Source organism: Micromys minutus, assembly GCF_963924665.1.
Source record: "Micromys minutus genome assembly, chromosome: 2".
Lineage (NCBI taxonomy): Eukaryota > Metazoa > Chordata > Mammalia > Rodentia > Muridae > Micromys > Micromys minutus.
This window is the reverse complement of record NC_137971.1, coordinates 88,520,376-88,548,198: the sequence shown is the minus strand read 5'-3', so window position 1 is coordinate 88,548,198 and position 27,823 is coordinate 88,520,376. Positions and strand designations below refer to the sequence as shown.

At 43.8% G+C, this 27,823-nt stretch overlaps 1 protein-coding gene across 10 annotated transcripts in view; it reads left to right on the top strand.

The window, feature by feature from the left end:
* PPFIBP2 (PPFIA binding protein 2) overlaps positions 1 to 27,823 on the top strand; it is a gene marked incomplete at its 5' end in the record, with an annotated part of 153,001 nt that overhangs the window by 36,833 nt on the left and 88,345 nt on the right. For all 10 annotated transcript variants that reach the window (XM_080912717.1, XM_080912709.1, XM_080912718.1 and 7 more), the window contains 2 exons: positions 4,531 to 4,627; positions 21,657 to 21,871. In XM_080912717.1, coding sequence (XP_080768843.1) covers positions 4,564 to 4,627; positions 21,657 to 21,871 — 279 coding nt within the window. The remainder of the gene's footprint in view (positions 1 to 4,530; positions 4,628 to 21,656; positions 21,872 to 27,823) is intronic.

Here is a 27,823-nt window from a genome sequence, read left to right as displayed (position 1 = left end):
AGCTTTAAATATGTGTGTGTAGATGTTATATTTTTATGCATATGTGTATCATGTGTATTCAGCAGCCTGCCAAGCACAGAAGAGGAGTTAGATAATCTGGAACTGGAGTTACTAAGTCCATGTCTCTGAAAGAGCAGTAAGTGCTCTTCACTACAGAGCCATCTCTCCAGCCCCATGGGTTAGAACACTTAACCTCACACTTAACCCTTTGTGAAATATTACATTTTATGAACTAGTCTAGCATATTATCAAACCTGGGGAAGGGGTGGAAGACCCCTTGTTTTGTAGCTAGTCAGCTCAGGGGTCTGAACTTTTCACTAGCATTTGGGGTGGGGATAGATTGCAGGATTGAGCCTTCAATTTGTGATCTGAGACAAACTCCTGGTATGTAGTATTAAGATTAAATTGAAACAGAACCCCTTGCAGTTCACAGAAAATTGAAAGTTTCTCATAGGAAAACCATATATATTTAATGTGACCAGTACAAGAGAATTAGGCTCCCCACCCCAAGATTCTTGAGGCAAAGTGGCCCTGTTGTGTATTCTTTGCTAACATGATGTTTATCTTAGGAAGGGGGAGAAATGGCTGTTAGCAGTCAGAAGGGGAATGGCTGAAGACCTTCTGCCTTCCCTGATTTAGTAAGATTCCCTGTGTTTATCCAGTGGGGAGGAGGCTCCTGTGGCACATTGCCTCTCATACACCAGACACTGTGACATCTGGCAGGAACCCATCATTACTCACGAGTCCTGCTGTTACCTCCAATCCAGCAGGTATAGAAGTGAGCTCATCAGCTCTGCCTGAAGCAGCTTCCCCTGTGTCACTGCTGCAACTTCTGGGCTGTGGCGAGGATACACCTTTGACTCATGCTCCTCTTTCTGTGGGTGGCCAGGGTCCGCCCGCTTGCTATTTGCCAAGCACCAGCTCATCACTGGGCAGATATTCTAGGTTGTTCTTCTAAAGCCTCTCTGTTGCCACTTTAGAAGATCATTAGCTCTTGGGGGTTGCCCACACCAAGCCGATGCCATCAGTTTTCACCCTGGTCGGAGGCCTCGGCCTTGGCTAACCTCCCACTCATCAGTTCAGTGAAACTGATCTGCCTTCTGAAATATGAACTCTCTCCTTAAAAGTCTGCACTCCTTTTTCACCTGAGATCATTTGTTATGTTATATGATGGTACCCAGAGCCATGAAGTAGTGATTCCCAGGTTCCTCTTATTAAATCTCCCAGACCCTGCTTATGGGAGGCTGTAGAAGGCTTTGACTCATTGAGAGTAGCTGGTTGCTCCTGTATAATTTCATCAACCATCTTGTCCTTAGCTAACTGGCATCCTGCCCTTACATGCCTTCCTGCCTCATGCACCGCCCCCTCTGCCTGGAAGAACATTCTCCTCCTTACCTTCTGAGAAAGCTCCTATTTATCTGTCAAGACGCAGTGACGCTGCCTACCCACCTCTATCTGTGCTCCTCACAGTATGCCATAAGTATTCGCTCATAGTTTTGTCTCTTCCCGTGGACTATGTGGCCCATGGGAGAAGTTATCAGTACCTCCCCAGTGCCAAGTATGGCAGAGGTCAGGGGATGATGGCTACCTGGATTTATTATTTTTTTTCCACAAGCATTTCTTTACAAACAGCGTACATGGGACACCCTGCAAGGTACAGGGACAGCTGGGGTAATAGGGGTTGAACGAGTCCCTTGTTTCACGGATGGGAAGCGAACACATAGATAAGATACTTAGGAATTGCATGTATACTTTACATATATACTTCACACACACACACACACACACACACACACACACACACACACACACACACACACACACACACACACACTTTACAATGTCCAGAGAAGGCCCCTCTGAGAAGGCACTTTGAAGCTGAGACCCGAGACTGAGAGTAAAGCAGCCCTGTAGAAAGCTGGGGAGCAAACTCAACAGTGAAGAGATTGACAGGTGGCAACTCACAGGGGAAGGCATGGCCTCAGACTGTCTGGAGAGCTGCTTGGGCAGTGCTGTGGAAAGAGCACTGCTGGCCGGGCAGCCCTGTTACCATAGGCCATGGGGAAGACTGCTAACATTTTCCCGCTTAGGAGCAGTGACACAGTTTTACAGGGAAGTATTTCAAACTTCAGGTTCCCTGTGGCAGAACAAGCCCTGCTTCTGCCACCTCCTTTTTCCTTGCTACCTTGTCTGTCCTGACCCAAGCTTGCTTCCCTCTCAGGCTTTAATAATGTCACATTCTGGGGACAGCCTAGACCACTTTCCTGCTTTATGGGAGTTCTGGCCCTTGTTAAGAGTGTACATAACAAGGTCCCTACTAGGATTTCGGGGTACTGGTTAGGTTCTCCTTAAGCTAGCTGTACAGAGTGGTTCTTGACTCGAGGCAGATCCCTCCCCAACTCCTAGCTAAGTGCCCTTGCTTCTGAACCTTCCTTGGCCCTTGGTGCCGTGGAATATTGTGTTTCCTTCCGTGTGGAGAATGACCTTGCTTTGTCATCACCTGCAGGGAAGTTGGCCTTTGAGTGTAGCTGAGTTCTTCCTCCACGGCCCCCAGCAGTTTAGCTTCAAGTCCTGTCTTCTGAACTGGTCTGGCAAAGATATGCCTAGAGATATTGCTCCACTTTAAAGGAAAAACAGCAAAACCAGACTTCACTCTATGCAGGGAGCACCTAGTGTGACTTTACTGACCTTCTGGTCCTGACACCAGTCATGTGGGTTAGATGCTGTTGCCCTCATTTGTAGTTGGGGAAACTCTAAGGCTCAGTGGTCACATAGTAAATAAATCGTGAATGGTAGAGCTGGGGCTTAGACTCAGCCCATTTTTTTTTTTTTTTTGTTTTGTTTTGTGGTCTTAAATTCATTAATTCTTCAATCTCCTGTGTAGTACCTAATTTCCTCCAGGGGTTTCACATCCCAAGGGAACCCTTCAGAAGCATCTGTTTCATGCTCTGGCGTGGGAACCATGCCTGGGTCAGTTAAAGGACTGACGCACGTTAGGAACATGCGTAGGCTTTGCTGAATGAGCAAACCAATGATGACTCCTTACAGACATGAGCTCAGTATCTTCTTAGGATGACAAATGCTGTTGCAAGACCTTCTCTGTCATCCAGGGAGGTGAGAAGCAGGACACATGGAGGAGGTAGCAAGAAGGCAGCTTAGCCTTAGCATCTTTCTAAGAGGCAGAATTATTCAGAGATAGAAGTAGTCATGGATGGGGAGGATGGGACTAAGGGAAGGAAGTCTGTCACCCACCCTTAGTGATGGGCCTGAAAGAGCAGCGATTGAACTTTAGAAAGTGGCTGGACTGTACATCCTAGGAGGTCGTCTCGAGCTGGAGAGACTGGGATTCATCTCAGATTGCTGTTGGGTAAGTGGATAAAATAGTGTCGGTGTTTTTGGGACAGCATTCTCTTCCTGTCTTTGTAAATGAGACACTCCTGGATGGGGCGCACTGGTCATTTAGAGAAAGGAAAGTAACCGTGGCTGCGTTTCATCCAGGCCCACACATATCCAAGGGGAGGACTGTATGTAGGTAAGAGGCACATACCGTACAGGACAGCAGGGCCTTCCTCAGTGGCTGTTAGAGCTTCTGGGGCCGTGGTTATCAGCGTGGAGAGGTGTAACAACTCTCTCGCTGTCACAGAGGTAAACTGGTAGCTCTATGTTATAAAACTCGAATGCTTAAGATTCATGGCAAAAGAGTATTCTCACCAGAAGCATGAGGCTACAGAGAAAATGGAAACTAAATAGCTCTAAGGTTTCCCTCTTCCCCTCCCCCATCATCATATTTACCATTATTATTTTGTGTGTGCGTCACAGCTTACGTACGTGTAGAGGTCAGAGGAAAACTTTTGACTCCATTCTCTCCTTCCATCTTTACACAGTTCTGGGTTCTAACTAAGGATAATGGGTTCGTGTAGCAATCTCTTTCCCTGCTAAGTTACCTTACTGGCTCTGGCCTGGAATTAAAAACAAACAACAACGATTTTTTTTATTTTTAATTTATGTGCATGGGTGTTTTGCATGCATATATGTCTGTGTACCGCATGTATGCTGTGCCTGCAGTGGCCAAACAAGGGCATTGTATTCTCTGGAACTGGAGTTACAGATAGTTGTAAGCTGCCACGTGGGTGCTGGGAACCAAACCCAGGTCCTGTGGAAGAGCAGGCAATAGTTTTTTTTAACTGCTGAGCTACCTCTCTAGTGCCTGGCCTGGATTCTTAATGAAGGTATGTTGTGTGTACAATGAACACAGTGTTATAAGTGTAAGCATTTGTGGGAAATAAAGTTTCTATACTTACTACCATCATTGTAGTCATGGTGTCATGAGGTCTTTTTATATGTCCAAACTTAGCAGACAGAACTTGTGAAATGTATGCAGTTCTTCATTTATCTGTTAGATTTCAGTAAAGCTACCCTTTTTTAAACATTGGGAAATATCTGTTGGTGGACCTAAAGCACTTTCATGGTCTTGCATGTATAACGCCTAACATCTGTCATTTCTCCTCTGTTCTGTATTTGAATTTTCAGAAGCAGCAGGAGACTAAGCAGATAACAGGAACCATGAGTTCTGACGCTAGTCATATGTTGGAAGCTGCCCTGGAGCAGATGGACGGGATCATTGCAGGTGAGCTCAAGTTGCTAGGACTCGTGTCCTGTCCCCCACCTCTTAGAAGCCATTTCCTTTCTTGGTATAGAGAAAAGTCCTGTTAGACTAACATTTAAGAAGTTTAATGTACATGCCCCCTTCCTTCCTCCCTCCCTTCCTTCCTTCCTTCCTTCCTTCCTTCCTTCCTTCCTTTTTTCTTTTTTTCTTTCTTCCTTCCTTCCTTCCTTCCTTCCTTCCTTTTTTCTTTCTTTTCTTCCTTCCTTCCTTCCTTCCTTCCTTCCTTCCTTCCTTCCTTCCTTTTTTCTTTCTTTTCTTCCTTCCTTCCTTCCTTCCTTCCCTCCCTCCCTCCCTCCCTCCCTCCCTCCCTCTCCTCTACTGATAGGATGATTTGACCCGGCTGGGTTTACCTGTGCCTAAGTAGAGCTCTGTAGAGAGTTTGGATCCTGGCTTTGCGGCAGTTTGGGTGCAATGAGATTGATTCTGTTGTAAAATTTTCAGAGCGCATCGTGGCCTATTACTGTGGAACTGAAGCTTGAAATTGAGCTGACTTTGTTCCCTAATCAGCGTCTGCTCATTTCCCTAGCTGTCATCCGCTGTGTTGAGGAGATGGCGGGCAGTTTTGATTCACACACCATGATTACAGATTTCTTTTCCTCCTATCATTTTTTTAAATTCACCCCAAGTGTTTGGTTTTAATATTTGCATTAGTCACTAGGGACTTTTTAAAGAAAGGCTACAGTAAAATTGTGGACACTTGGGGGAAAACTACCAGTGTGCTATTCTGGCTGATTGACTGATCAGGAAGCTATATTTATAACAAGGCTGTTATTTCAAGTTTTATAAAACGGCCCCAGATTTTCTTTCTGTCCTTGCCAGACACTTCCCAGTTCTCCTATCTGCGGACAGTATGCTACTTCTGGTCTTTGCTCCCCACTGTGTGGTCTGTATAGTCACAGGAAGAGATGGAGAAAGAAGGTTCATGGTTGAGTGGGGCTTGATTGTAGGAAGCGCTCAGTTCATCCGATACCTCTCCTTTCCTGTTGCTTGCCTCTTCCTGTTGCTTGCAGAAATACATCTGAGTCACGGAGGGCTCTAGGAGTTGGTGAGGGAGGCTGTGTCCTAAGCTTCCTCATGTTACAGGTTTCCCTGAAACTCAACCGGGCTGTCATCTGGCAGGCTCTTGATTTCTCCATCAGCAGAGGTGTTCTTGGAAGGCAATGATCAATGTCCTAGTTTTCCAAGTCTCCATAGGTTGGGATGTCTTGTTCTAACTTAGATTCTGTGATAATTTAACTAAGAAGACACCGTCATGAGAGTGGGTTTTCTAGAAGCACTTAAAAAGCCTGATCTAGAAGTTCTTACCTGTACTAAGAGAAAAGCCACAGGGTTGGACTGAGGCTCACAGGTCAGTACATTTGAGCTCTGGCCTGGGGACAGAATTCATGGAGCGTTGTAGGATGAATGAGATGATTACTATTTCTCCACTGAGTTGCTTTTGTCTCTTTGTCCAAGATTACTGACCGTTATTATGCAGGTCTATTTTGGAGGTTTTGTTTGTTTATTTTACCAGTGTCACGGTGTGTTAATTACTGTAGCTCTATCTATAGCAAGCTTTAACGTCAGATCTTGGGTTAGTTCGGCAACTTTGTTAATTACCATTGTGTTTGTAGGCCTGCTCTGGCTCCTTCCCCAACCTCTAGTCGATCTCCCCTTCAGAATCGGTTTGCCAAACACAGAAAGCTTGTCAGGATTATGGTTGGAATTCTGACGAATTGTCACAATGTATTGGAGCCAGAGATGTAGCTAAAGAACAGAGCACTTGTCTAGCATTATAAGGCCCTGCATTCAACCTCCATCTCTGCTCAAAAGAACAAGGACTGATATCTTGATGGTATGGATAGGCTGCTTCTTAAAGGAGGTAGACTTGTGATGGGTCAGTATACAGACCCAAGTTCAATCCCCAGAACCATGTAAAATAGCCAGGCATGATGGTACTTGCTTATTAACTCCAACACTGGAGAAGCAGAGATAGGAGGATCCTTGGGGCTTACTAGAAGGCATTCTAGTCTAATCAGTGAATTCCAGGCCAAGTTGTGAGACCTTGTCTCAAAACATCAGAGAAACAGCATCAAAGGAACAGTGACAAAGATTGTTCTCTGGAAATACACACACACACACACACACACACACACACACACACACACACACAAGCACACGCGCACATACACACTTGTGCACACAGACAATGACATACATATACAGAAATACATGTTTTCCCACACATACACATACTCATACAAACAAATACATACATACTTAACACACATATACACACACATACACACACACTTGTGCATACATACACATAAATACATGTTTGCACACATATACACATACACACACGCATGCACACAAATACATACATACTTAACACACATATACACACATACACATATAAACATATACACACATATGCACATATACATACATACAAGTACATACATAAACACACACTCAAAAAAGAAAGATAAGCAGGTCACAAGGACTGAATAATATCAAGGAAAGCCAGGGGAGGCCTTTTTATTTGGAGACATTTCATTGGAAATCTGAGGTGATCTGGAGAACAGCTTTCCAGGACAGGAGACAGAACATGCCAGGGGCTGGAGAGAACATAATTAAAAGTTGATAAGCCAGGGGAAGAAAGGGGACCAGGCCCCAGATGCAGAATAGACAAATCATATTCTGGCATTGGCTGTTATGGGGAGAACTTCAGCCATTGGTATGCAAGGAGGAGAGTGACTTCAGTTACATTCTCTGGCTTACTCTGACACTGTGGCTAAGACAGTCTTTAAAAAGGCAGCCAACCAAAAAAGAAGAGGCCAATCAGGCCTATGTGTCAGTCTTACAGAGCCTGGATGAGTCCAGGGGTGAACACACACACACTGTCAGGTGAGAGGAACAGGAGCTGACTGTAGCCTGGGAGGATCATATAGATGGGATAGGTTTTCTGTTCCTCTTTAATTTACCAGGAGCTTACATTTTAGTCAGATAACCTTTAATCTCAGCATTTGAGACACTGAGGCAGGAGTATCACTACACATTTCAGGCCAGCCTGGGCAATGTAGTAAGCCCCTATCTTGACAAACAGAGTTAGCATTAATTTTATAGCACTCACTGCATGCCAAGAACTGGTGCAAGCTCTTTGCGTGGGTACCACCACCTTCCTTGCATAGGAGCTGTTCTTAGTCTCATTGAAATATAAGGAGATGGATACTCAAATCATGGAGACAACTTGTAGAGCCAGTTTCTGAATCAAGTAGTCTGCAGACAGTGCCGCCTCCCTACCCACCTGCCAAGAGGGCTTAGGTTTTTCTTCCTACAAGACTCTCATAGCTGTTCCAGACAGAAACCGAGAGGGCCTGTCCAGATACACCCTTCAAGGATGGAGGGCTGTGGCATAGGATGTCCCAGAAAGTGAGATACCGAGTGTCCCGTGTTCTGTCCAGGCTGTACTTAAGCCACTTCCCTCCGGACCCGTCCCAGATTCCTACCTGGAGATACTGGGCCAAGACAAGGCCTTTTGAGGATCCAGTTAAATAATCTGTCAGGGATAGCGAGGACTGTTTCTGAGGCTCTGTTGTTTTAGGGATGCCTGCATGGGGAATCAGGAGGTTGGAGGAAGCAAACACACTATGGCCTGAGCCGTCTCTCCTGCCTTGTTTCTGTTCCTTTATGGCACACGTATCATTGCCTCTTACATTCATACTGCTCTTTTTATTGAAGCAGAATGTCAGTTCTAAGAGGACAAAGGCTGTTCCATCAGTCTGCAACACACAATAGCTGTTTAGTGAACATCTGTCATGTCTGTATTTTATGTGCTTCTGTGACCAAGTTCTCCTTTCACTGGGTAGAAGTCAGATACTGGTTTCTATTTGTCTTTTCTCTGGCATCATACTGACTCTCATGAGTTTATTTTTTAAGAATATCACATCACATTTTTGAAGACTCAGTAGTTGCTAAATCCTGTGAATAGTCTCTTAGTTGCGATTAGCTGACACTAGCCTTTGATACAATTGAACTTTGAGTTTATTACTGTCTGAAGGCATGTGCCTCTATGAAGAGAAGGACACCTTTCCTCAAGGTTCCAAATACCAGCCTCATTGTCAAGAAGGATAACAATGCTTGGGATGAAGAGCTTAGAACTTGTGTAATTACGAGTATGGTCTATGGAGCTAAGCTGTTGGGGCTTCCATGTCATTTTAGTCAGTTACTTTCTCTGTGCTGTTTTTGACAGCCACGGAGTCCTTCCTCAGCCCAGTTTTCTTGTAAATGAAATAGTGGCATCAATGCTGTCTTTCTCTTATTATTTCGAGGAGTGAATTGATGATCAGGTACTTAGTACCCAGTACTTAGTAAGTACTTAGTTGGTCTATATCTCTGCTTTATTGATATTAATATTAATGCTACTTTCACTATCAAAAGGCACAGCACTGTTCAATTAAAGGGAAATAATACTGATAATTGCCATTGTCATACTTGATGAGGACTGTAGGACTGTGGTACTGAACAAGTTTGCCCTGCTGACAAGTATGCCCCCACCCTCTGCAGAGCCTCTGTGTGTGGCTCTCCAGGTGATGGGTGGCCGGGGTGGGAGTGAGAACCTTGCAAGATGTAAATCAGTGTTGTGAGCGCAGAAAGAAATGCTCCTAAGCAAAACCAGGAGGGCTAATCACATAAACATGAGTTCTTGAATCTGAGTGGGTCCATCATTGTTATGAAGATATTCATTGAATCCCACATGTTTGTGGGAGAAAGTTGAGAGGAGGTTAAAGACCTGGGTCAGTAATGATTTGTTTCTCATACAAAGTTCACTGTTGGAGCCTGCAGTAGGAAGTTAACCTTCCATCCAATCTTCCTTCTCCTTAGTCCCCAGGAGTCCATCTGCAGATAATACTGTAATTGAATTGTCGCCTAATTACATCCCAGTGGATGGCATGGAGCAGCAGACATGAATGCTGAGTTTACATAGGACTTCACTGTGTAGATTCACATTTCATTGTCTGTTTTGTCAGGCCCCTCTTGGCATAGGACCAGAGCCCCATGTTCAGGACACAGGGGGCCACTTGCTCCTCTTTGTTTTGGCAGAAAGTCGCCCATGCAACCATCTCTAAGCTGTTCTTAGTGATAAGAGATAAAGACTGCTTTAGGACAGCTAGGAAAGAGGTTACCCATCTCCTGGGCTTTCTGCCAGCCCTGATTAGTGTTGGCTTTGAATGAAGGAAGAAATAAAGATTTCATGGGGGTAGAAAAGTTCTGGTCAAGACAGATGGTTCCTTTGGCCCTTGAATATCAGCCACGGGGTTTGTGGCTGAAGATGTGGCTGTCATCGCAGAGTTCGTTAGCTGGTCTAGTTGGCTCCTCTGCAGGGCACTGGTGTAGCCAGTCACCAGTAACAGCATACCGCCTCTACTGCCTCTTCCCCATCCTGGATTTAGATTGAGAGCCCTGTAATAGCTTTATTCAGAAAAAATTTGTAATCTGGGTATATGGCAGCACATGTCTACCTACAGCCCACTACCATCAAAACTCACAGCCTACCCAGAGAGCCAGGAGCAATCTCCCTCCAGAGCCCACAGGCCTACATACCCACAGGAGAGACAAGCTTCAGTCAGAGTCAACAAGATCACCTAGCATCACTGATAACAAGATAGCAAGAGGTAAGGGCAGGAACCTAAGAAACAGAAACCAAGACAATCTGGCAACACCAGAACCCACTTCTCCCACCACAGCAAATTGTGGATATCCCAACTCACCAGAAAAACAAGATTTAGACTTCAAATCACACTTCATGATGATGATGATGATGGAGGTCCTCAAGAAGCACATAAATAACACTCTTAAAGAAGAACAGGGAAGCCAGGAGAACACATGCACACAAGTTGAAGCCCTTAAAGAGGAAACACAAAAAACACAAAAATCACTTAAAGAGCTACAGGAAAGCACAACCAAACAGTTGAAGGAGTTGAAAACAAAAATAGAAACAATGAAGAAATCACAAAAGGAGACAACCCTGAAGTTGGAAAGCCTACATCAAGAGTCATAGACGCAAGCATCACCAATAGAATACAAGAGATGGAGGAGAGAATCTGAGGGGCAGAAGACACGATAGAAAATATTGACACAACAGTCAGAGAAAATGCAAAAATCAAAAAGCTTCTAACCCAAAACGTCCAGGAAATCCAGGATACAATGAGAAGATCAAATCTAAGGATAATAGGTGTAGAAGAGAGTGAAACTCCCAACTAAAAGGCCCAGTAAAAATTTTCAACAAAATTATAGAAGAAAACTTCCCTAACCTAAAAAAAAAAAAAAAAAAGAGAGAGAGAGAGAGAGATAACCATGAACATACAAGAAGCCTACAGAACCTCAAATAGATTGAAGCAGAAAAGAAATTCCTCCCGACTTATAATAGTCAAAACACTGAATGTTCAAAACAGAAAGAATACCAAAAGCAGTACGGGGTAAAAAGGATAGGTAACCTATGAAGGCAGACTGATCAGAATTACACCAGGTACACTGAAACTAATAGAACAGAAAGTGGGGAAGAGCTTAGAACACATAGGCACGGGGGAAAATTTCCTGAGCAGAACACCAATGGCTTATGCTTTAAGATCAAGAATCGACAAATGGGATCTCATGAAATTGTAAAACTTCTGTAAGGCCAAGGACACTGTCAAAAGGACAAAACAGCAACCAACAGACTGGGAAAAGATCTTTATCAATCCTACATCTTGATAGAGAGCTAGTATCCAATATATACAAAGAACTGAAGAAGTTAGACTCTAGAGAATAAAATAATCCTATTAAAAATGGGATACAGAGCTAAACAAAAATTTTTCAACTGAGAAATATCGAATGACTGAGAGGCACCTAAAGAAATGCTTAATATCCCTAGTCATTAGGAAAATGCAGATCAAAGTAATTCCGAGATTCCACCTCATACCAGTCTGAATGAGTAAGATAAAAAACTCAGGTGACAGCAGATGCTGGTGAGGATGTGGAGAAAGAGGAACATTTCTCCATGTTGGTGGGGTTGTAAGCTGGTACAACCACTCTGGAAATCAGTCTGGCAGTTCCTCAGAAAATTGGACTTAATACTGCCTGAGGACCCAGCTATTCCACTCTTTGGCATATACCCAAAAGAAGCTCCAACATCTAACAAGGACACATGCTGCACCATGTTCATAGCAACCTTATTTATAATAGCCAGAAGCTGGAAAGAACCCAGATGTCCTTCAACAGGAATGGATGCAGAAAGTATGGTATATTTACACAATGAAGTACTACTCAGCTATTAGAAACAAAGGCTGTATGAAATTCCTAGGCAAATAGATGAAAATAGAGAATATCATTCTGAGTGATGTAACCAAATCACAAAAGAACACACATGGTATGCACTCACTGATAAGCAGATACTAGCCCCAAACCTCGGAATACCCAAGAAACAATTTACAGACCTTATGAAGCTCAAAGAGAAGGAAGGCCAGAAGGTGGATGCCTCCATCCTTCTTAGAAGGAAGAACAAAACACTCATGGGAGGAAATAATGGGATAAATAGAGGATCATGGATTGAAAAAAAGATCATCCAGAGACTGCCTCACCTGGGGATCCATCCCATATGCAGCCACTAAACTATTGCTGATGTCAAGTAGTGCTTACTGGCAGGAACCTGATATGGATGCCTCCTCAGAGGGTCTGCCAGAGCCATACTGATACAGAGGAGGATGCTTGCAGCTAATTATTGGACTGAACACAAGAACCCCAATGAAGGAGCTAGAGAAAGGACTGAAGGAGCTGAAAGGTTCTGCAACCGTTTGGGAAGAACAAAATTATCAACCAACCAAACCCATCACAGTTCCCAGAGACTAAAACACTAACCAATGAGTTCGTATGGAGAGACCCATGGCTCCAAGTACATATGTAGCAGAGGATAGCATTTTCTGGCATTAATGGGAGGGAGAGAACTTTTTTTTTCCAACAAAGGCTCATTTTCCCAGTGTAGGGGAATACCAAGGTGCTGAGATGGGAGAGGGTGGTTAGGAGAGGGAGCACCTTCATGGAGGCAATGTTAGAGGGAAGAGATGGTATTGGGGGAAAGGGGATAACATCTCTAATGTAAATACAGAGACTATCCAGTAAAAAAATTTAAAAACATGTATGTTAAGGCTGGGGCTCAGGTCTTTATGCTTACGTTAGCAATTATGTGACTGACCAAGCCGTCTCTCCAGGCTGTTTCTATTCATTGTATTATCTGTGCCCTCTTTACATTGGATCAATCTTGCTAGGAATGATCTTTTTGTTACTCCTTTGAATTAGCTGCTTCGGGCTTTATCAGACAGTTGTGTGTATATGTGTGTGTGTGTGTGTGTGTGTGTGTGTTGTGTGTGTGTGTATGTGTGTGTGTGTGTGTATGTGTGTGTGTGTCTGCTTGGTTACATACCTATACGTTTCTATCTGGATTTAATTTCTTTACTATCTGTTCATTTTCTTATTTTCTTAGATGTATCTTTTCTCTCTCCTAATATCACCGTAAAACAGAAACAGCTGTATGTATTTTAAGTTTATTTCTACCTTGCATTTGTTCGCAGTGACCTGTGTCTTACAACTGATATTTGTGTGATGGATGGCCTAGACCACTGCTGCTGTTCACTAATGCTCCGTGTGGGTTCAGGGCACACATCTTTTTCTAGTTGTTACATGCAGGGATTTCTGTTTTCCGGTTACAGTAACTTGTAAGTGTAGTTATTTGAATTTTCTCTGTCCTTGGTGATTACTTTTGTCCTCTGGATCTCAGCAACCCTAAGATGGCTGCCTTTATATCCATCTATCTTTGTGTGGTGCTGGGATTGAAGTCATGGCCTCATGTATGCTGGTCAAGCACTCTACAACTGAGCTACTGCCTCAGCGCTTAGATTGTGGACCTTGGCCCCTGGAATTCTAGGCATGTTATACAAATACTGAATTGTGTGTTCGTATTCTGGTTCCAGACCTAAGGTTTAATGCTGTCTTTAAAATTGATTGGCTGAAGTTACTTCTGCATCTTGGCTTTATACAGAGATCTTCCATTCATTTTCACCTTTGCTCAGTACTAAAGGCATGTCCCCTTCCTTCAAGTGGCCCACTGAAGGTCAGATAGTAGGAGGTGAAAGCAAAGGCTCAGCTGTCGAGAGTGTTCTGTTCTCACAGTGGACCTGACTTCAGTTCCCAGCACCCAAGGTACGCTAACAGCTTCTTAAGCAGCTGCTGCCCTCTTCTGGTTGCTGCAGGCACTGCACTCACATACACAAATCCTTACACACTCATGCCTACATACATATAATTAAATTTACACATTAAAGTCATATAACAAAAAAGTTCAAACTATAGCCCTCAGAGAATTCGGCAGCTACTTATAGGCCAAACCCCAAATCAGTTGCTTTTACCACAAAGGTTCTGAGCTTCAAAGTTCCCCGCTAGTTCCATGGCTTTGGAAGGCACATGATCTTTGTATCTACAGGTATCTTAGGAGTTTTTCTCTGTGTAACCTGCTTTATTTGTCTGCCCAATGGATGTCGGAGTTCTGTGGCATTTCTCCTTCTTTAGACCAAAGACGGCTAGTCACAACTGTCTAAGCATCTTCTGGGTTACCTCAGTGGCACCTGCACAGTCCTCAATCCATGTGAGGTGACACATTGACAGGTGTCAGGAACTAGAATGGAGACTTGGGGTCAGGTGGAGTGAACAGTCCTACAGATGGAGATGACAACATTAGTTCTGCTATATTACTGATGTGGGAAGTTGGCTTGACCTGAGCTGTGATTAGGATCATAAACATTGTCCATCATGCACCCATCCCCCAAACACAAATTGAACTTAGCTTCTGGCTGGGCTGTAGACTTCACTCTGCAGAGGTAGCCTGGTCTCAGCTGTCCCCAGAATATGAATCGCTGTGGAGAGAAGGAATGGATTCTTTTAGCCAGTAAGAGGAAACATTCTTTTTTTTGGGACGGGGGATGGGAGTGGGGGTGGCTGGCTTCTGGTGGGAAGGTGTCAACTGAAAGAAGGGGGCGGAGACACCATAAATGTGGCGCTAGTGAAATCTCCCCTTTTCCCTGTAGAAGCACTGGTATAGCGATGTTTTCGTGTTTCTTGTGCTCCTGTAACAAAGCATTTGAGACTGGGTGACTTATAAAGAAATTTCTCGCTGTTCTAAATCCAGTCAGAAAATCCCAGTATCAACACAGCAGGCTTTCAACCTGTGGGTTGTGACTTATTTGGGGTCCAACGACCTTATGGTTGCCTGTGATTATTGGAACACACAGGTATTTGTGTTGTAATTCATAACAGTAGCAAAATTGCAGCTGTGAAGAAAAAAATGAGAATTTTCTGATGGGATCATCACACCATGGGGAACTCTGTCAAGGAGTTGCAGCATTAGGGAGGTTGAGCTCCACTGCTGTAGCGTCTGATATGGGACAGCATTTGTGTCTTCCCTCGGGAGAAGGCAGAGGACAAGAACTTCCCTAAGAGGGGGGAGGAAGAAGGGCAGAGCTCGTGCTTTTATTAGGAACCCACCCCCGACATAACTGGCCCATTTTCCAGGAAGTCCTTGGTCTATTCCTGAAGGCAGAATCCTCACACATTTAATTACCTTTTCCTTCTACTGTCTTCCCTTCCCCCTTTCCCTTTGACTTTTCATCTTTCCTTTCCTTTTCCCCCCTTTAGTTCATTTTTATTCCCCCTCCCTCCGTTCTTCCTTTAAGGTTCCTTCCTCTTTCTGTCAGACACTCCCCTCTTTTTTTCCTTCCTTTCTCCGCACCTTTTCTGGAGATGGGGGTCTCACTTTCCCAGACTAAACTCCAGTTTACAACTGTCTTGCCATAGCTCCCTACGTGTGACCTCCAAGGCATTTTACACCACACCTGGCTCCTAATTATCTTTTCAAAATTTCACATTTCACTATTTTTGTGTTAGGATTAGGTTTGCATGTTTGCTTATTTTGTAGACAGTAATGTCTCCCAGGTTGGCTTTGAACTCTTACTATAGCTGCAGACTCTCCTGCCTCTGCTTCTGTCGTGCGAGAATTCCAGTCACACACTACCAAATCCAGTTTAACTCTGGGGATCAAATCTGGGGCTTGGTAGCACACTACCAAATGGGCCACATCCAGTCCAAGGATGAACGTTGGGGATACCTTCAAACCATGTGATCTCCCCCTGAGTTCTCGGTTTTCTGTTGGGACCTCACGTATAGCTCGGTTTAGTATGTGCATGCTTGAAGAAAGCGTGCTCTAGTGAAAGGAGACATTGATCTCCACGCCCTTTATCAACAGATCTGTGTCACTTTCTGTCTGGTTGTGTTTGCTTGGTTTATCACGTCCTGAGGGAGATGAGCTTGATTCTTATCTTTACACAAAACGTCACTGGATTTTCATATTTTTGCATAGGATTTATATATCTGAGCTCGTGAGTGAGACGGGCTGTAATTTTCTTTTGTGGTAATCAGTGGGATACACAGTTCTGGGATGTGTGAGAAGGCACCATTCACCGTCTTCTCTAAAACTTGTCTCTGCACCCTGTCCTTACAAAGTGAGTCCCGCTTTTCTAGGCCAGACTAAATAGTTTGGAATTGTTTGATAGACTTGTGAAAGCACTTGGCTTGCTTTTTCTTCTGTCAAAAACATTAGAACAGTAATACAATTTCTTTATAGGATTATTTATTGATGAACCTTGGTTTGCTATAGGATTTTGTTTCTTGTAGGATTATTGATAGTTTTTCATTTCTTTCTTTGGCTGTATTTTAGAAGTTTGATCAAAGTACCTATTCTGATGGAGAGTGCACAATGCCATGACATTTATTATTGTTTATAGACAATATACACTGATAAAAATTTGTCATTGAGCACTATTAACAAAATCTTGTACTTCTGCTTCTGTCTTATCCTCAACAATTATTTGAATATTAAATTAAATAAATTGAACAAAATTACTGTATGTTAAGTTCGGGTTTTGCTTCTTAAGACTTCTCGCGTAGCAGTTTCCTTCTGTATGCACCAGAAACCAGCACTGGCTTGTTGAGTGACCTCCTAATGTAATAATAGCCTCCTCTTTGGCTTCATCTTAGAATGCCTGGAAACCTCCTTATTACCCTAGATCACATCTGAGACCAATTGAATTCAGTTCTCTGGAGTGGGACCTGCACATCTGTAGTTGGGAAAACTCCCCCCCCCCCCCATTTCTGTAAGCCTGGGAAGTTACAAACCTTTGTGCTGACTTATATTCCCTAAACAGAGCTTTGTCATTTGACATAACGTAATAGTGTGTTCCCAGACAGAGAAACTCGTTTTTAGCACTTAAAGTTGAATTACCTTTTTCTGAGAAATAATTTAGGGGGAATCCCTTGCCGGGTACAAAGGCACATGCATTGTTAATCTATTGTCTTGTTCTGTTAACCCCAGGATTAAGGCACACATTCTCTTATTTGTTGTACTCGGGTTTTTGATTTTGATTTGTGGTTGTAATGTTTGTGGAGGAGGTGGTCATCTGGAGGGAACTTGTGTCATGGGAGACTGTGCCTTTTGTAATGTAGCTGGTGTCCACTCTGGACCATTGTGTGTGCTGTGTACTGATTTCTCTTTGGGTTTTTTTTCTTTTTAGGAAAGAATGCAAAATAGGCATCTGATCTGCACTTGTGGTATGCAGAGGCCTGTGTTTTGCATTTTTTCACAGTGTATGGGTAAGCATGCCTTTACAGACATGCCTGGGGCCCTGCAAGTTTCTCTGCTGTGGGTGAATTTTCTCAGAGCCTCCTGAATGAAACACACAGTATTAATAGCTACTGTTTCTATAGACTTCCACTGAGCATAACTGCTCTCACCTGGCACATGGGCCCAGCTCCAGTGTGGGGTCCTTCCTCGGGACCTGACCTGCTCTAGAATCAGTGGGAACTTGCTTCACCATTCACTTCAGTTTTTGTTTCCAGTTCCCAGGGTTTTAATTCTCCTTCAAGCATGACTCTGAGTTGGGGGCCTGTTTCAGCTTTTCTGTTTTGTTCACTGTGGGCGAAGGGGACTCCTGGTGGTCTGCTCTGCCTGCATGCCAGGAGGTCCCCTCAGGCTTTGCACGTTTTTTCTGCAGATCACGTGACCTGGCTGTAGATTTCTGAGACTGTTTGAAGATGTACCAGTTCTTCACGTGCCACTCAGCGTGTGAATTAAAGCTCATCAGGGCTCAGGGGGAGGATGTGTCTATTCACTTACTGCTTTACTATTTGTAGAAGGGCCAGAGGGCCGAGGAGATGGCTCAGTGGGTAGGTACATGCTGGGTAAGCTTGAAGACTTGAGTTCGGGTCTTCAGTACCCATGTAGAAGCCAGGCATGGTGCATGTACCTGTAACCGCGATGCTGGGGATGGGGGAGAACAGTTGGATGCCAGAACTCGCTGGCTGGTGAGTCAAGCTGAAGCCATGAGTTCAAAAAATGATGTGAACAGCAACTGAGGAAGATAACAGTGCATACCCCACCCCCCACCACGTACTTACTTGAAATTTCTTATGCTGATGTTGTCGAATATCTAGCATGGATTTATAGAACATGTTTGAACCTGGAGTACCTGTGCAATCTAAGCCAAGTTGCAAGCTCTCACTTCTGAAGGTGATTGCCAACATTAAAAAAGTTATTCCCCCTTCCTCCCTTCCTCCCTCCCTCCCTCCCTCCCTCCCTCCCTCCCTCCCTCCCTCCCTCCCTCTCTCCTTCCCTTTTTCCCCCTTTCTCTTTCTCTCTCTCTGTCTCTCTGTCTCTCTCTCTCTCTCTCTCTCTCTCTCTCTCTCTATATATATATATATATATATATATATGCATTAATTATATTTTTAAAACTTTTCTGTTATTTATTTTATGTGTTTTGCCTGCTTGTCTGTCTGTGTACCACATGTATGTTGTGCCCATGAAGGCCAGGAGAGGGCATCCGATCCCTTGGGACCAGAGGTAGTAGATGGTTGTGTTGGGAATTGAACCATGTCCACTGGGAGAGCTGCCAGTGCCATCTCTTGAGCCCCTCAATAAATATTTTACAAATAGGTGTATGGATCCATGTTTCGGGTTCTTTGGACAGTCATTTCTTTTATATATAACTATATAAATTATACTTTTGAATATTCTAGAAGTAATTTAAATATTCACTTAGTTGGTGGTTTGTATACCTTTAACTTTTTCAGAATTAGCAAACTACTGAGATCATTATTGTGTCGGAATCTTTGATGCAAATCTGATTATATTTTCTTAGATTTGTAAAATTGGAGTTGGTTGTTAAAAAAGCATGGATATTTTTACAATATCTTGCCAGATTGCTTATTACAAAGAATTGGGCTAATTTCTGCATCTCTGAACAGGTTCTGAGTGTTCACACTATCTTCTTGTCAACAATGACATTGCATTTTTTGTAAGATTTATTTATTTAATGTATATGAGTACACTGTCACTGTATTCAGACACACCAAAGAGGCCATTGGATCCCATTACAGATGGTTGTGAGCCACCATGTGGTTTTTGGGAATTGAACTCAGGACCTCTGGAAAAGCAGCCAGTGCTCTTAACCACTGAGCCATCTCTCCAGCCCAATCATTGCATTTTCAACTTCATTAATTTTATTAGTGAAAACTGAATTTCAATTTTTAAATGTTCCATGAACTATCCAGAAAACATTTTATGTCTATATTTTAATTTTCTCTGTGTTTTTGTAGATGTCTCAGAATTAACTATGTAAAACTGTATGCCTGCTTTGTATGGGAGAAATGAATTCAGACTTTTAAAAAACTGATTTATAAGTGTTTCTTTTTGAAGAATCTATTTTTGTCTTATTATAATTGTTAGATGTGGGACTTTCAAACTTTTTTAAATGTAGAAGTTAAATTTATATAGTAGGTGTGCGGTATTTTGTTATATTTTGCTCAGTTACTGTTGTGCTTACCAAATTTTAATCTAATCCAACTTTTATCTATACCTTTATAACTCTTATACTTTAATATATATAATCCATGTCTCTAAAATTCCATTTATGGATGTGGTATAAAATACCCAAGCCCACACCATCACATAAAGTTAATAAAAACCTCTATTTTTAGTCTCTTTCAACCCAACTCATTATACACTTCACCTGTATGAAACACTTTGCAGTTAGCATATGTGGCCTACAAGATGACTCAGTAGGTAAAAACACGTGCTGTGCAAGCCCAATGTCCTGAGCTCAGTCCCTGAGATCCACAGTGGAAGGAATAAACACCAGCATCCCCAAATTATCCTGCCTGCTGCACTCGGACCACGGCATGTGCGCGTGTGCTAGTGAGCACAGGCGTGCAAGTGTGTACACTCAGAGATTTTAAAAACAGAAAGGCTGTGTATCGCAGGGGAGTGATTGCTGAGCAATTGTGTGGATTTTGGAGGGCTTGCTAAGTTTCTAACCATTTTTTCTCCTGAGGTTTGGCTTGTGCAATTCCCAATTGGTTCTCAACTGGATCTGTAGGAAAGTGCTGAGCATGCGCCAGGGCATGGGTACTTGCTCTGTCTCCTAGCTTCCTGGAGCCTGACTTGTTTGTGGCTTGTGACCCATGATTCTCCCTCTCATACATTTTCAGAAGGCAAACTGGCAATCAAATTCTGTGCTAATTGTTTCCTTCTGGATGGATTTTTCCTCTGCAGACTGCTTGGCAAGAATGATGTTGGCTTCTAAAAGCATATATAAATGGACCAGAAGCTAGATGCCAAGCACATGAGCGTAGTGGCCTTCCAGCTACCAGTTTTCAGGGCAGTCCTAACCTTAGGTGTCTTACCCTATCAGCCTTAATAGTCCAAATGCCTTAAAACTTTATACTATTACAAATTATGTCCAATTGCTGAAAGCACAGACATCCTTTGTCAGACTCTGTGAGGTCAGTTTGGGCTTTTCTGTAGTTGAATGATAGGGTGTAGCAAGACAAAAACCAGTCCTATTTTAGACATACTAAATTAGAAGGAACTGACCCCACACCCCAGATCTCCGAGGAAATCTGAGCACTTATTTCTTTCTCTGAAGCTACTCCCTTGAATATGTGTGTAGTCACGAACAAATTGCATTTCAACGTCTCCTAGGTGCTGGAAACTCAGCCATGCCTGGCGTAGACTGCTGTCAGAGCCCGCTCAGTCCCTCATGGGGAGGCAGGCTGCGGATCTGCATAGAACTACTATAGTTTTAGTGTAGCACTCTCCCACTTGGAGCATCCAGAACAATCCCGCTTCACTATAATCCAACACCAGAATGAGCATAGTAATCCTTTGTATTTTATAGTATCGTTGTTCATTACCGTGCCCAACTAGCCCAACTTACTCAGGCCAACCTTTGCCATTCGTTTCTTTATAATTCCCCGACTGTGGTTATGTTCCATAGGGAATGGCTCATATTATGTTGCCTGGGATGACTACTTTGGATTTGGAGGACCTAGGATGGCTTTGCTCAAGTCTGTCACTGAAGCGAGGTGGCCGGTGGCAGTTGGGGCTGTCTCTATGGGGTAGCTGGCCTTTGCTACAAGGTGATGGGACCCTGGAGAGGAAGAACAGGAGCCATCAGTCCTCTCTTAAGCCCCAGTCACTTCCATGGTGTTCTAGGGATAGCAGTGTCCAGGCCAGCCCTGGGAGAGGAGCAGAATCCCATAAGTGAATGGGAGGACTTTGGAGTGTGATACTGATTCAAAAGGAAACAAGTACATTTGGAAAGATGAAGGAGTGAGACTCGTTGGCTTTGGTCACTGGCGAGGGCTGTCTGCGTCTTATCAGTTGTATCCATGTGTTAGTTTTGTCTGCCGGGCTCAGCGGGCTGTACTCAGCTCTTAGGGGTCTCTCTTCCTACCATTGTAGGTCAGTATAAAGATGCTGCTGCCCTGTTTCCATGGGGAGGTAGGAGTAAGCCTCCAGCTGAGAAGTTCAGTGTCTATGGCATCCACTCTTCTTACCAAGGTCTCCACCTCTCTTCTGTTCCAGGCACTAAGACGGCCGCAGATTTCAGTGATGCTACCTGTGAGACTGAGCTGTCTTCTCCATCCTCCTGCTTGAACTCCATGCCTGTGCTCCATCTCATTGAGGACCTGAGACTGGCCTTGGAGATGCTGGCCCTTCCTCAGGAAAGAGAAGCCCTCCTGAGCCAGATCCCTGGACCAACAGCTGCCTACATAAAGGAGTGGCTTGAGGGAAGCCTGGTGAGTTGGGGCATGAGTTGACTTGTGGGACACATAATTACCCAGCAATGGAATGCCGCCAATGGCCAGAGAAGAGGACTTCTCTCTGCATCTCCCAGCCCTGTCTTACTTCTCATATAGCTTTGGGTGCATCTCCTCCCACCCCCGTGGTCCTCAGCAGGAGTAAAAAGCCTAGTCAAGCTATGTAAGCTACTCATCCTGCCTTCCTGTGGTCTTCAATAACTCTCTTCTGAGGTGATAGATTCAGGGTCAGATAGACACCCACCCCTAGAATTATATTTGTGACTTGCTGGACTTCCTTAGTGGGGTTTTAAACCACAACCTAGAACCTGCTTGCTTTATTACTTTCTTTGTTTTTGCCCATGATTCTTGCCCTACAACTACATTTGTGCACAAAGTATAGTTCAGTTTTGTGTGTGTGTGTGTGTGTGTGTGTGTGTGTGTGTGTGTGTGATTTCTCTTGGTCAGGCCTGGGGACTTGCTGGGCTGTAGGGGAAGGGAATGAGGGATTAATCTGCAAACTTGCTATAGCTTTAGTTCATCCAATTGCTTTTCCAAAGAGATGGGCAGGTCAACAGATGGGGGATTTATATTGTCTGGGGATGGGTAAGAGGAGTAGCTAAACTGGGATGTGGCCATTGGAGGGATAGAGAGATAGAGGATGCTGGGAAGCCAGAGAAAGGATGGTGGGGAGTGAAAGAGGGATCCACTAGTGTGGCCACCTAAGCTCAAACTGAGCTTGAAGGCTGGGGTACAGTTTTCTAATACAAGGCTCTAATGCTAGAGCCCTGCAGACCTGTTCAGAATCAGAAAATATGTGCACATGCAGGGGGCAGGCACAGGGACATCAAATTGTGAGGGAGAAGTTGATGTTGGAAGTTGAGACATCCTTATCCATAAGTGATGTCATTTTTGATTAAACAGCCTCCCTCCCAGATGTCCCAGCCTCCTTTCTGTTCTGGAGGGATATGTCAGTGTATCTCATCCCATGCCTTTCTCAACAATGAGCAGTCCCTCATTATCTTCATTACGTGGGTTATTCAATATTTTCATTATCCAGGCTGCCTGCCTGGTGCCTTTGTCATGTACCTGTGTCAGGGCTGTAGGCAGTACAATGGTCTCCTGAACATACCTTTGTAGCATGTCCAGAGCCTGTGGATATGTTTATGATCGTAAACATGAAGGGGAAGTAACACAGAAAACAGTTTCAAACGAACTGATCTTAAAATAGGGCCTGTAGCTTGGACTGTCTAGGCAGCTCCATGTAATCACAAGAGTCCTTGTAAACACAACCCTTTGTGTTTTCTGAGTTCTTTCATGTGTCTCCAGAGCCTTATTTTTGCTGGCTCCCTTACAGTTCTGTCCAGAACCTTACCAGCACATGGCCAGGAGAGTTGCTGACAGTTTTTTCTCAGCAGAAGTCCTGTCTGCCCATAGCGCAGCAGTTTCTTGTCTGTCTCCTTCACTGTACAGTTTGCAGCGAACATGTGTCCCTTGGTCAGTTATATCAATGTGCCTCCGTTTATTTGGCAGCAGTTCTAATAGTGGCGTTTAGATTCTTTTAAGTCCCTCACCATATGTGGCATTGCTGTGGTGACTATCCTCTTCTGGCTCTAGAATGTTCTAGAGGTATAATTACAGAGATCAACTAGGGTCATTATTTAAATCTACAGTGTCCAAGTTAAACTTGATTTTAGATATGCAGTGAATAGGGATGATCAGGTACAGTTGGCTAACCTGGCAATCTGTAATCCAAAAATGTTAATATGTTTAAGCTTTAGACACAATTTTTCAAATCTTTTTTCAAAAGAATTTCTTTGTCTCTATTTTCATTGGCTGAGTTTGAAGCAGGTCTTTCCCTTGTTATCCTGCGGTCAGAAATAATCACCAGGATTAAAAAAATGACCTTAGCAATTTCATAAAGGAAAAGGGTTGGTTCACTGTTGTTTGGTACATTTCTTTCTTTAGTGAGAAGGCTAAACTTGTAAAAATTAGCTTATTGGTATTTTCTATAGTTTCTAAGTTTTTAATTTCACACCCTGTGTGAAAAACATTCCACGTATATACATGGTCACATATGAATTATTTTACCAATATAGTTAAATTATGAAGGTAAGATGTTTAAATGGAGGATTTAAAAGGGTAAGTCCAAAACTAGTTCTAAGTGTTTTTCCCCCACACTGTGACACCACCTTAACCCCTTGGGCATGTCTGTTCTACCCTCTGTTCGTATCTCATGCTCATTTTTCTCTTGGTGTTTTGAAGCGTGTCTTTTCCTAAGTGCCATGCTTTTCAAGCCACGGGGTTTAGAAATTCGTAGTTAACGCTATCACTCAACTATTTGGGTCTCTTTTGTTGTAGCCCTACAAAGGCCTGACTCAGCCTCATATCGGCTAACTGGTTGCCTGTTTCTCCACCTAGTAGGTTGGACTGCAATGTTACAGTTCACACAAATTCATCAGTATTTTTTAAAATGTGTAGCATGAAAAAAAATTCATCTAACTTTTAAAATATTTTGGGGAAATATATTAAAAATAATTGTGTTCCAAATTCAGTTGATGTGGTACTTGGGGAAAACATCTTGCGTTCAGGTTTGCAAAGTTTTTAGGGGCAGATCAGGGGCAGTGATTGCAGGAATCCACTGCTTAAGACAGATTTTCCTAAAAGCTCATAAATCTTTTAGAGCAATTATTTCCATCAACCTCCTATGAATGGTGTCCTTTTCGGGGGTCAGGAGTTCACATAAACATTTCAAGAAGCCGGAGCTGCATGTTAAAGGTTTGATTCTGAGCAGAAAAGACCTGTCTGCTTTTCAGGTCTGGCTGAGCTAAAGTCAGTTTACACTTTGGCTTGACGTGTTCCACACTAGGTCTTCTCTGTGCAGTCAGCAAATTCAGAGCAGTGAACAGGTCACTGGGTGTTTTAGAGTAGTCGTTTTGGTGAAAGACTTGCTACACAGATTTTGGTCTATTTGGATAGGAGTTTGAAAAAATAAGAGATTTCAGATCAGACATTAAGCTATGTTGACGTATATCTGTTAAAGTTTAAAAAGCTTTCCTTTAATCACTGAAACTCCACTTGATTTTAGTTTTGAAAATTCCTTTCTGTTTTAGACAGGGTCTATGTTTTCCTGGCTGGCCTGGAACTTTCTGTGTAGACCAGGCTAGTCTTGAACTCAGAAAAGTCTTCCTGCCTCTGCCTCCTGGAAGCTGAGACTAAAGGCATGTGTCATCACACCGTTTTCCTTTTTCCTTATTTTAAGACTCGGAGGTAGATTAGAATTGGTGTTGGAATGAGAGAAACAGTTTGAGGGATAAGCCAGGATGGACCTGTGCCCTCTGCTCAACACCGACTGCATTGCACGTGTGTTTGTTCCACTCTCTCCTGCAGATGAACTGGCTCTGTTACATACCTCATATGTTCCTGTTTCGTTGGAACGTTAGCCTGACACTGTCCAGCTCTGCCACATTACATCACTATCTGTCAGAGTACTTTATCCAGCAAAGCAGTGTCAACAGTAGGGTTTAGGTCACTGGAAACCTGTAGAGAGGCTCATGTGTGTGAGTGTGCATGCCATAGCATGCATGTGGAGGTCGGGGAACAACTGTGGGTGCTGGTTTTCACCTTGTACCTTGTTTCTAAGATAGTCTTTCTTGTTTGTCACTGGCTGATACCCCAGGAACTCCCAGCCCATGATTTAACAAGGGATTCTCCTGTTTCTCCTGCCCCCATCTCACCATAGATGTGCTGTGATTACAGATGCTTCCTACATCTGGCTTTTACGTCGGCTCTGGTGATCTGAACTCGGGGCATCAGTCTTGCACACACAGAAAGTGATTTTACTCACTCAGCTATCTCCCTAGTCCAAACATAAAACTTCTCAGCAGAGTTGTGGATTAGCTAGCCTTGTGTTACAGGACCCTGCTAAGAATCACTGAGCTCTGGCCAGAGAGGAAGGGTTGTGTCATGAGAAGTTTGGTCTGTTGCCGGTGTTCTTCATCAATGCTAAAGTGTCAGACACCATAGGGTCCCTAAGATAAAGGGGTTTGGTAGAGATGTAGCATTCGGTGTAGGGGCATGAATACTAATGAGAATAGGACAAATTGACTAGTACTGGGCCTGCCTTTCTTTTTTTGTCTTAGAGAAGAGGGCACTCCTGGGCCTGCTGCATCAGAGTGGATAGCTGGTTTTTGAGCACAGGGTCTTTATTCCTGCAGGGCTGAGACACTGCTGTAGCAGCATAGCCAGCAAGAATCCTGTTGGTCATATTCTGCTAGGATTACCTCAAAGACCCAACAGACTTGCCCATGATTAATCACTGCTGAGCCATACATTTCTAGGGCTCTGTGACCCCTTGGCAATGCGTGAGATGAGAAGTGGGCTCCAGGGTTAGAAGGGCATATGTGTGTAGGCCTCTCTGATCCAGGATCAGTGAAACAAGGAGCAGGAGATTGAGATTTTCTTGGTGTCTGTGTCTGAATTCTGGGCCTACTCATGGAGAGTGGATTGACAAGGCCTTTGTACAATTTCTTGGAGTCCAAGGCATGCTGAGGCTGCCTGCAAAGGGGATTCAGTGAGGGGCTTCAGTCCTGTCCTGTAGGCTGCAGAAATGTTACTTTCAGGCGATAGGACTTTCATCCTTTCTGTTTGGTGGACAGCCTGAAGCTGGGGTAGGAAGTAGCCAGAACCCCCTGAAAGTCTGGAGCAATCTGTCTTGTGATTGAAATTGAGTTGATTTCTAAATAGGGCAGCTTCCTTTTTCTTTGTGCTGTGGTGAGGTGCATGTTAATGCTGTTCAGGGGCGTAGAGATATAAGAGCTTCTGAACCTCACCAGACAGTTCTGAAGCCAAGGAAGGAGAGAGATATTTCTTAGAGGCCTGACAGGTAGTAGCATGAGCAAGAAAGGCTTTGTGCCACTAGGTGTGCTTCTGAGACTTGAGGCTGCACCTCAAGAGGGCTTTCATGTGGTCTGCAAGGGGCGTGTCTACTTTTCCATACCTGCTTGGTTGGCTGGGTAGTTTTCTTGATGTGGTCATGGTGGCTGTGTGTGTGTGGAGCCTTCTAAAGAGATTAGCCATCCAGAGTGGAATGTTCAACTAGGACAGAAGACACGTTTGCTAGTGTAGAGCTGAACCCCAGAGCCAGCAATCTCCAGATGGAGCAGCTCCGGGAGTTCCTCTAGCATTCTGGTATATACACCCCTCTTCTGCCAGCAGCTGGTATATCCTGCTGTTTGATACTGTGGATATGGGCCAAGGAGATCCTTGGTGAAAGTTCAAGATGAAGTCAGAGAAGGGGCAGGGGAGCCCAGCACCAGCCAAGTGAGGGCAAGTCAAGGCAGGATTGAAGGATGTGAGCCAGTGGTTGGCAGAGATGCTTGCTCCAAGAGGCTGCTGTTCTCTTTGGAACTTGAGCACAAGCACATCCCCACCCCCACCCCGGGGACCTAAGCTTTCCTTTGTAATGCAGCAGGTGTTCAGGTCAGGTAGCCTAGGCACATGAAAGCAAGGTGAACCAAGGCAAGATGGCATTAGGAGGTAGGAGGACTTTAAAGGCCAGTACTCTGTCCTCTGAGACTCAGTTTTCTACTGGAAATATCAGCTTAGTTTTGCTATCTACAAGATATGGCCTAACTAGTCATATCCTTCTCTTCTCTTTCTTATATGCATGCACACACACATGTATGTATGTATGTATGTATAATGGAAGGGGGTTTCATGTCCAGGCTAGACCTTTCCCTTTACCTCACTGCACATTTGTGAATTAACTTAACGTTTTGATGTTCACACTTCTGCCTCTCTATTGCTAGGGCTATAGGACCCTGTCATCATTCCAGGGTTATATGGTGATGAGCATGCCAGGTTTTGTGTATCCCAGACACTTTACCAGCTGAGCTGTATCTCTAGCCCCGTAGGTAAGCATTTTGTCCAGTATTTTACTCTAGGGACTGG